Consider the following 10597-nt stretch of genomic DNA (forward strand, 5'->3'; position numbering starts at 1 on the left):
GTACCTGCTACGTCGGATGTTTCGGGTGAATCGTTAAACGAAGTCCTTTCTGTAGTAGACTAAGATCTCCTCAACACGCATGTTCGAATACGATCCTGGGAGATAGCCCCAGAGTCCTGGTTGATACTTATCTATTAATCAATAGTACTAAAAATGGGTCGTTATCGCATTGTTGTTTATGAAGCGTACAAATGAGTAACTCTCGTTCACCATTCTAATGTGTCTGTAGAGCAGTTTTGGGGCGCCCTGAGTTTGTGAAAGGCTCCATATAAATTCACGTTTCTTTTGCCCATTAATTACAGAATTTGTACTGAAAAAAACTAGCAATGAACAGCTCCCACTTTCTCAGTTCTAGGATTTTGCACCTGGCTGTGGTATTAGTTCACAGTTTTAACCATTAAACGACTGCGAGCGATTTTTGTCACTTCACGTGAGTTCAACCAACTCCACGTACGCCCAACCAAATAATGAGCTGCTCACTAGCAGATGTAACAGTAGCCAGGGCGACGTGGCCCAAATTAAGTCGCACTGTCCCTTTGAAAAGAAATGGTCATTAATATTGCCGGGTGTTCTTTTCTCGGCTCTGGCAGCTCACATACTTGGAAGTCTCTCTCTCTCTTTCTCTGAGGCCTGTGCATTACAGTCAGCTGTCGGGAATCTGCTAACAAAGCCGACAGAAGCAAGACTAAAACACAGGACACTATTTAATTATTGTTCTCTTTTTCAGCTAGGCTTACACAGGTAATAGTTTCATTTGCTTATCAGCACTTTTTTCTCAACTTGATAAAAATCTAAATAATAAAGATGTATTGCCAATTCACCGAGTAACAATTAGCTGATAACAGTTATTTAAAGAAAGCGCGGTCTAACTTGATCAAGATGCTATATTTTGCGTATTTAAATATTTTGCCGGGCACGTTCACGTCATTACGACTGTGGCCAGCGATGGAATTTCCACATCAACCATTTATCAGCATATGCCGATCAAGTTTCTATCAGCTTATCTGTCAGTCGATCTGTACACCTACTAATAAAACCATCGACACTTTCATGATGGACAGTTGCATATTGTACGGATCTACCTTGCTAAGTAACTATTATAATAATGCCATGATATCAATTATTCATGGAGCTGCAAGCGCCTAAACGCCCATCTCGAATTACATTTATTTTATATGTCCTTTACCTTGATTTTCTACTAAATTGTTTAGTATTTACTTCCCTCACAACTACACAAATTCCAAACGCATCTCCCATCTCTGCTCCTAGGCGCTTTTGCATTTTGAAAGGGGAAGAGGTCGCGACAATTTCAGATCCGCCGTCAGCAGTGTGGCAGGAGAATATCTCTCCTCTCTCCCCCGCCACTGCCCTCACGGCCGTGCGGAGCCTCTCGGCGGCACACAAACGTAAAAAATAGGTTCACTTTCTAGCAGAATAAAATAAACATTATACGTTAAATCTTAACTAAAAACATGTTGTCTGCCTCTACGTGTCTTTCTTCACTAGCGCACACACACAAATGGTACCATTCGGGGACACGATTTTATGAGGGAGTATTTGAAGTTGATTCTGAATTCTGAAGTGCAGACTGCAATGCAATGTCGATAGTTCCATATTTTCCTGCTATTTTCGGACACTTTGAATGTATATAAAATCCGTTAAAGCCGAGAAACTGCATTTGGGTGCTTAGTGTAGCCGGGGTGAACTTTCTGGCGCTGCCCGCGCGTTCCTGGACACGTAAAGCCGTGAGTGCCCCATGTTAACACACGGCCATTCACTTCTCCGGGACCACGATGACGGTGGCGGTGCAGCAAGTGACACAGCTCGCTGTCCACTCGCAAAACCTTAACTTCAGAACTGGGTCCAGGTGTCCGATCGTTGACCGGAAGCGCGATCCCACGGTCTCAGCTCGGCGATGAAGATCCAAATCGTTTTGCGCACAGATGGTCGCGCTTGCACTGTGCCCGAAACAACGCGTTTTACAACCATTCCCCTCATCAATGGACGCATTAAGATCATTGATATATTATTCAGGGCACCTGAAGCACCTCTTGCATTTCCAGTGGACTAGGGTAATCTATGACCTCCTCCCCTCTATAATCCCTATACAAAGAAAATCATCTAATCGATCTAGGCATTTTGACGAGCGCTCTTCTCTCCGTAGAACTAAAGGCACGCAGAGCCCTGAAGTGAATTCTGGGCTCCAAATAGCGAGGCGGAATTGCAAAGGTGCGACAACGCATTTAAATGTATCAATATCACAGAGAGTTTAAATAACTAGAAGCCAGTGAAAGAAAGGCACGCATTTACCATTTGTTAGCCAGGTTTCTTTGTAAACTTTCCGAGTAACTATCAGTCTGAGGAGGCCCACACGCGTAGGTTGTTAAAGGATTCCCATAAGATTCCCATTTTCACGACCCGCTGATTTCTGTTTTCCCAGCACACAGCGGAGATGTGCAGGGTGCCACCCACCTGTACCATGCTCGGGTGTCGCCCGTTCTGTATACCCTTCCCAGTCAGAGGCTGAACCACCAGTAAATACCACTTACCAACAATCGCTAGGTTAGAACTAATAGACGCCTGTGTGATGCTGGAGGGAGGGTCACTGGACATAATTGGCTACTGATCTGCCCTTGAATGTACAACCTGTAACATCAACCGGAACTGAGTCGGCTTGTAAACTTTGGCGACCTTGGACGAGAACATGCAACAGTTGTAACTTTCACAAGGACTGAAATTGAAATATCATTCAAGATTTTGGGAGGATGCGGCGCATGTGCCTGGCCGGACTCTGAACGGCTTGCATGATCAATGACCTGTAGTAAACCATGCGCGCCATTCCAGCTGAGCTCCAGTCAGAGAGAGAGGGGAAAACCGACGAGGCTTGGCCACATGATGCGCGCAGGCTGATAAGGCGGCCCTGCTATAAACTCACAAGCAGAAGAGATAAGAGCCATGTTCAGATAATGGCAGAGAAATGATTAACCACGAGAACAGGAATGGGAGATGTTTCAGGTCTGTGTCTGAATAGAAGGGATTTAGGTGCTGAGAGAGGGTCAAAAGATCACATTCAGTGGTTAAGTACCTGACTCAACCACAGCCAGGGTATCAGTGTTTTTTGCGCCACTGACTGTAAGTCGGAGCTGAAGGCCCTAGATGTTTCATTATTTTAATAACTATTCTGCCGATCCACTTTAACAATGATCTTGCAATCAATGAAATTTGAAAAAAAAAATGATAATTTGAGTGCACACCCATTCACTTTCATCTAGCTTCAAGTCATTCAAAACATAATGACTCAGAAATATTGCACCAAGGGTAACCAACTAGAACAAAACAAAGAAATAAAAGCAAGAATAGTTCACCACATCTCTCAAGACTGCCTTACCATTCCATATGATCATGACTGATCTGTGCTGGTCTCAACTCTTCTGTGCCAGTTCCTTATAACTGTCAATTCTTCAATCGTTCAAATATTTATCCTGTCTCTACCTTAAATTACACCTATTGATCTGGCCTTCATTCACATTTAAAAACTCTATTGATACTCAAAATCGACAAACCTCAGACAGCAGACTCAGGTCACGAGTGCAGAAAAAACGGAAGTGAGGAAAAAAACGGTCTACAATTTAGATTGAAACACAAAGGCCTTAGACTTCCATTCCAAACTATCCTGCTGGTGAATGTAAAGTCTCTGGATAAAATTGAAAACCTCAGAGCAAGATTGCTGCACCAGAGCGACATCAGCAACTGCTGTGTGATCTACTTTATGGAAATGTGGCTCACACCCAGATTTCAGATGCAGCACTGCTGCCCGATGGCTTCACTATTCTCTGCAAATACAGGACAGCTTAGTCTTTTAAAGGCGGAGGAGGTGGACTGTATTATTAACTCATAACAGGGCACAAATCTGGTGGTTCTGTCTTAGTCCTGCTCAACTGATTGAGGGAGTTTTCTGGTATCATCCTAGGAGTGGTGTACATTCTCCCTCAAGCCAATGTCAGGCAGCCATTGGAGGAGCTAAGCTCCATAATCAGCAGGCATGAAACTGCACACCCTGATGCCTTCCCTGTCACTGCAGGAGATTTCAACCAGACACGCTTGAAGTAGTCTCTGAACAACTACCACCAATGTATCACCTGTGGAACCAGAGGAGCCAACACACGTGACCATTGTTATATCACTGTCAAGAAAACAGACTGTGCGATCTCATGCCCAGTTTGGAAAGTCAATCATCTGGCTGTACTTCTACTCCCAGCGTATAGGCAGAGACTAGAGTCTGCAGCACCTGTGCTGAGGACCATGAAGGTATAGTCAAGGGAGTCTGAGGAGCACTTACAGTCTGTTTTGAGTCAGTGGAGTGGACAATATCCAGGGGTGCATCTTCAAGTATGAATGAACACACCACAGTTGTTACCAACTTTATTAAGACCTGTGTGGATGAGTGTGTGAGTGCCTTCAGGAACATACCAGACATACCATAACCAAATGCTGTGGATGAGCCAGGAGATTCATAGTCCGCTGAGGGCTAGATCTGTGGCATTCAGGACCAGTGATCCAGCATTATGCAAGAAGTCCAGGTACAACCCAATGAAGGCCATTTTAAGGGCAAAAATCAATTCCAATTGATATCAGAGATGGAATTGGATGCATGTCAGCTCTGGCAGAGATTTCAGGCCATTACTTCCTGCAAAGCAAAGCCTCATTTCGTGAATGGCTGTGATGCTTCACTCCTAGATGAGCTCAACGCCTTTTATGCATGCTTTGAAAGGGAGAGTAAAACTACACCCGTGCCAATGCCTGCGGTATCAGGTGACCCTGCAATCACAGTCTCGGGGGCCTATGTCAGAACACCTTTCAAGAGGGTGAACCCTCGCAAGGCATCAGGCCCTGATGGTGTATCTGGCAGGGTTCTGTAAAACCTGTGCCAACCGGCTGGTGCAAGTGTTCAAGGACATCTTCAATCTCTCACTGCTACAGTCAGAGGTTCCCACCTGCTTCAAAAGGGTGACAATCATACTAGCACCCAAGAAGAGTGAGGTGAGCTCTCTCAATAATTGTTGTCCAGTGGCACTCACGTCGATTGTGATGAAGTGGATTGAGAAGTTGGTCATGGCTGGAATCAACTCCTGCCTAAGCAAGAACCTGGACCTACTGCAATTTGCCTATCCCCTCAATTGGTCAACAGCGGATGCAATCTCCTGGCTCTCCATTTGGCCTTGGTTTAGTTGGATAATTGTAATGCCTACATCAGGTTGCTGTTTATTGATTATATCTCAGCATTCAACACAATCATACCCACAGCTCTAATCAACAAGTTCCAAAAACTGGGCCTCTGTACCTCCTTCTGCAATTGGCCCTTTAACTTCCTCACTGGGAGACCTCAGTCAGTGTGGATTGGAAATAACCTCTCCTTGCTGGCAATCAACATAGGCACACCTTAAGGATGCATGGTTAGCCCACTGTGCTACTCTCTCTACACCCATGATTGTGTGGCTAGACACAGCTCAAATGCAATTTATGAATGTTCTGATGACACGACTATTGTTAGTAGAATTTCAGATGGTGATGGAGAGGCGTACAGGAGTGAGATAGATCTGCTGTTTGCATGGTGACACAACAGAAACCTTTCATTCAGCATCAGTAAGACCAAAGAATTGTTTGTGGATTTTAGGAAGGGGAAGTTGAGGGAACACACACCAGTTTCCAATGAAGGATCAGAAGTGGAAAGGGTGAGCAGTTTCAAGCTCCTGGGTGTCAACATCTCTGAAGATCTACTCTGGACCCAACATATTGATGCAATTACAAAGAAGGCATGGCAGCATCTGTATTTCATTAGGAACTTAAGGAGTCTGGTATGTCACCAAGGACACTCAAACATTTCTACAGATGTACTGTGGAGAGCATTCTAACTGGTTGCATCACTGTCTGGAATGGGCGGGGCAGGATCAGAAAATGGTGCAGACAGTTATAAACTCAGCCAGCTCTATCATGGGCACAGGTCTCCTAGCATCGAGGATGCCTTCAAAAGCCGGCAACCATCATTACTACCATCGGCAAGGAGGTACACATGCCTGAAGGCACACACTCAACGTTTCTGAAACAGCATCATCCCCTCCACCATCAGATTTCTAAATGGGTAATGAACCCATTAACACTTCCTCAGTATTTTTATCTCTCTCCTTTTTATATACTTGTATATGTACTTCTTATTGTGATTTATTATTTTTATTACTATGTATTGCAATGTACTGCCACCGCCAAACAACAAATTTCTTGACAGATGCCGGTGATATTAAATCTGATTCTGATTCTGATTCAGTAGCAGAAAATTCCAGAGATTCACTGTCCTCTGAGAGAAGAAATTTCTCAGTTTTAAATGATAGGTCACTTCCTTATTTTGCAGCCGTGTCCACTTATTTGTTACTTCCCCACTGGTGAAAGCATCAGAAAACTTACCCTGTCAGGTCTCCTTAGGATCTTATATACTTGAATAAGGTCACCCTGTATTTTCTAAATTCCAAGGAATACAGATCCAAACTTCCTAGCCTCTCTTAATAGGACAACCCTCTCTTCTTAGGAGTTTGCCTGGTGAATCTCTATTGTAAAAACCCAATACTACAATATTCTTTTTTGTTTGGTAAGGGAGGAAAATTATTTGCAGCATCTTAGATTTAGCCCCTCCAACATCCTATACAATTGTGAAATCTCTCTCTTCTTAATTTGCAATCTCTCTGAAATGATGTCCAAGATGCCGTTTGCCACCTTAACTTGCTAGAACGCCTACTAACATTTTGTGACTTCTACACTGGAATACCTAGATTCCTCTGAAATTTGCTCATTTGTTGTCTCCCTCCCTCTTACTGAAGCACATAACCTCACACTTCCTCGCATTAAACTTCACTTTCCGGGTTTATGTCCAATTACTCAATCTATCTGTAGCTTTTTGCCAAATCATGATTGGTCAGGGCATGAAGGAATACAGGGAGAAGGCGGGAGATTGGGGCTGAGAGGAAAATCGGACCAGCCATGGTGAAATGGTGGAGCAGACTCGATGGGCTGAATGGCCTAATTCTGCTCCTACAGTATATCCTATGATCTTATGGTTTTATGGTTCACAATGTCCTTATCACAACATTCCTTTCCAACTATTTTCATATCATTGACAAATTTGAAAGCCTTGCATTTTGTTTTATTCTCCAGGTCATTAACATAAATATTATGTAATTGAGGGCTAAGAACAAACTGCCTGAAAAGAGCTTCTGTATTTCAATTGAGACACAAGAGACTGCAGACGTTGGGATTTGGAGTGACACTTTCTGCTCCAGAAACTTAGTGAGTTAAGAAGCATTGTTGGGAAAAAGTACTGTGAACATTTCAATTTGAAACTCTGCATCAGGAATGAAAGTGTAGAGAGGGAATTAGCCGTGCAAAAAGGAGAGGGGGAGTGGTAAGACAGAGGCTAGTGCTGATAAAACCATGGCATAGGAGCTGAATTAGGCCACTTGACCCATCAGCTCTGCTTTATCATTCAAACATGGCTGATTTATTATCCCTCTGAACCCCATTCTCCTGCCTTCTCCCTGTAACTTTTGATGTCCTTATTAATCAAGGACTCATCAACCTCCGCTTTAAATACACCAATTGACTTGGCATCTACAGTTGCTTGTGGCAATGAATTCCACAGATTCACCACCTCCTGGCTAAAGAAATTCCTGCTCATCTCTGTTCTAAAGGGATGCCCTTGTATACCAAGGCTGTGCCCTCCAGTCCTAGACTCCCCTACTATTAGCAATCATCCTCTCCATATTCACTCTATCTAGGCCTTTCAACATTTGATGGGTTTCAATAAGATCCCCCCTCATTCTTCTAAGCTCCAGTGAGTACAGGCTCAGAGCCATCAAATGATCCTCATATGTTAACCCTTTAATTCCCAGGACAATTCATGTGAATGTGCTCTGGACCCTCTCCAATGCCAGTACATCCTTTATTAGATAAGTGGCCTAAAACTGTACACAATACTCCAAGTGTGGTCTGACCAATGACTTATAAAGCCTCGGCATTATGTCCTTGTTTTTACAGTAGTGTAGCAGTTAGCATGACACTGTTACAGCTTGTGCTGTTCTGGAGTTTGGAGTTCAATTCTGGTGCCGTTCTGTAAGGAGTCTCTGTACGCCCTCCCATGGAGTGCTCCAGTTTCCTTTCACAGTCCAACTACGTACCGGGTAGGCTAATTGGTCTTGGTAAGCTATGCCATGATTAGTTTAGAGTTGTCGGGTTGCTGGCTCAAAGGTCCAGAAGTGCCTACTCCATGTTGTGAAGCTAAATTAACAAATAAGTATTCTAGTCCTCTCAAAATGAATGCCAACATTGCATTTGCCAACTTACCTCTGATTCAACCTGCAAGTTAACCTTTAGGGAACCTGCAGGAGGACTCACAGGTCCCTTTGCACCTCTGATTTCTGAATTTGCTCCCTGTTTAGAAAATAGTCTCTGTCTTTTTTCCTTCTACCAATGTGCATGACTGTGTGCTGTATTCCATTTGCGGTCTATTTGACCATTATCCTAATGTTTAAGTCCTTCCGCAGTCTCCCTGCTTCCTCAATACGACCTGCCCCTCCACCTATCTCTGTAGCATCCACAAACCTGTCCACGAAGCCATCAATTCTGACATCCAAATCATCGACATACTCTGTACACTCAGTGGCCACTTTATTAGGTACAGGAGGTATTGGGCTGGTGTACAGGTGCACTAAAGGTGTGCTCACCCAGTGCAACATGAAAAGAAGTGGTTCCAACACCAACCCCTGTGAAAAACAACTAGTGACTAGCAGCCAACTAGAAGAGACTCTCTTCATTGCCACTCTAACTCCGCCATGGCGTGTTACTTCATCACACAATTCCAACAGATCTGTCAGGCAAAGTTTCCCTTAAAGGAAATCATGCTGACTGACTTTGGCCTATTTTATCAAGTGCCTTCAAGTTTCCTGAAACGTCATCTTTAATGATAGGCTCCGACATCTTCCCAATCACTGAAGTCAAGCTAACTGGCCTAAAATTTCCCGCCTTTTGCCTGCTTCCCTTCTTAAGTAGTGGAGTGACATTTGCAATCTTCCAGCCTTTCAGAACTATTCCTTAATACAGAGATTATTGTAAGAGTTCTACTATTGGTGGATGGAGCCCAACTCCAGGCTCATTCTTCCTCCTATTTTTTGTCTTTTCCATCTATTTGGTCTTCCAATTCCAGCCCTTGCCCTCACCCTCCCCTACCTGATTCCATCTGTCCATGGTCATTCAACTGTGTCCTCCCCCACCTCTATCCTGTTCTGGCCTCTGTCTGCCCACTCTCCGGCTGTTTTCCCTCTGTACACTCTGTCCTGATGCAGGGTTTCAGACGGAAACACTGGCAGTTCTTTCCTGCCCACAGATATTGCTCAACCTGCTGAGTCCTTCCAGGAGACTGTTCATTGCTCATTTATTTCAGTCCTTTGTTTCCACATGGCCGCCAGTTTTCAGTCCATGTTAACTTACCTCCTCCAATACCCTGGGTTGCAGAAAACATTACTGCCTATAAAGAAAGGGGATCAGTCGTGAGAACATCAGCACACAGAAGCTTTTACAGTTTCTGCTGGTTTCTAATTTCACCCATCATCTGGGAGAGTTGTGGCTTGGCTGAGAGAGGCAGAGCTGATATTGGCTGAGAAGGCCTGGTTAAAGTTTCTAATTCTCTTGCTGTCTTTGGGATAGCACTGAGAAGGTGAAGAAACTTCCAATTGATATTCATAATTTGTACATGGTGAAATGGAAAAAAAATCTCTCATTTGTAAATGCTAAGTGCCTCAGATTGGAAATATTCCCAGGCATTGACTCAGCTGCAGCCTTATCGATTACTCCATACTCATTCACTAGGGTTTAGTTACATATTAAATGGTAAGTACAGTTCTGTTATTGTTCTGGAAAAAGAAAATGTTGTTACCCTTTAAAAAATCAAACCTGCTACAAAGAGTCATGTCTAACTTTACTATACATTCTCTTTCCTACTATTTGTTTCAATGTTGTTTAAATCCAAACAGCTAAATATAATAATTAACATAACCATCTGTTTTTCTTTGTACTTATTTTAACTGGATATCTTTCAATGTTGGCAGTATGTAGAGAAATGCTGTTGAGAAATAATTCATGCTCAGCACTGTGAACACATACAATTTAGATGCTCAGATAGTTAAAATATCTGGAATACCTGTAACACTTAAACTATGCAATCAGACAATATCTTTGAATATATAACGTCTCTTTTTGTCTGAGAAATACTGATGCCAATTTTTTCCCCTGTCACTGTTCTTTAAATGCAACTCCTCTTTTATCCTGTGTTGAAAAGCATTGTAAAGTAGCCTCACTGTAACACTGTGGCAGGGCCAGTCACCCAGGATCAATTCCATTGCTGCCTGTGAGGAGATTGTACGTTCTCCCCGTGATCGCGTGGGTTTCCTCCTGGTGCTCCCGTTTCCTCCCACATTCCCAAAGCATATAGCTTAGTGGGTTAATTGGTCACATGGGTGTAATTCAGTGACGTGGATGTGCTGGGCCTGAAGTTCCT

General features: G+C 43.5%; 1 protein-coding gene across 8 annotated transcripts in view; it reads right to left on the reverse strand.

Moving 5' to 3' along the window:
* The window catches only part of nr5a2 (nuclear receptor subfamily 5, group A, member 2), a 188432-nt gene extending 185766 nt beyond the window's left edge, over positions 1-2666 (reverse strand). For 2 of the 8 annotated variants that reach the window (XM_073063446.1, XM_073063440.1), the window contains exon 1: positions 2311-2466. Coding sequence is in view for 3 of the 8 variants with exons in the window: in XM_073063442.1 (XP_072919543.1) it covers positions 2550-2613 (64 nt within the window). In the remaining 5 variants the exon portion in view is untranslated. The other 6 variants (XM_073063442.1, XM_073063438.1, XM_073063439.1 and 3 more) reach the window with 6 other exon arrangements.
* Between the last annotated feature and the right edge of the window lie 7931 nt (positions 2667-10597).

Source organism: Hemitrygon akajei, chromosome 12 (assembly GCF_048418815.1).
Source record: "Hemitrygon akajei chromosome 12, sHemAka1.3, whole genome shotgun sequence".
NCBI lineage: Eukaryota > Metazoa > Chordata > Chondrichthyes > Myliobatiformes > Dasyatidae > Hemitrygon > Hemitrygon akajei.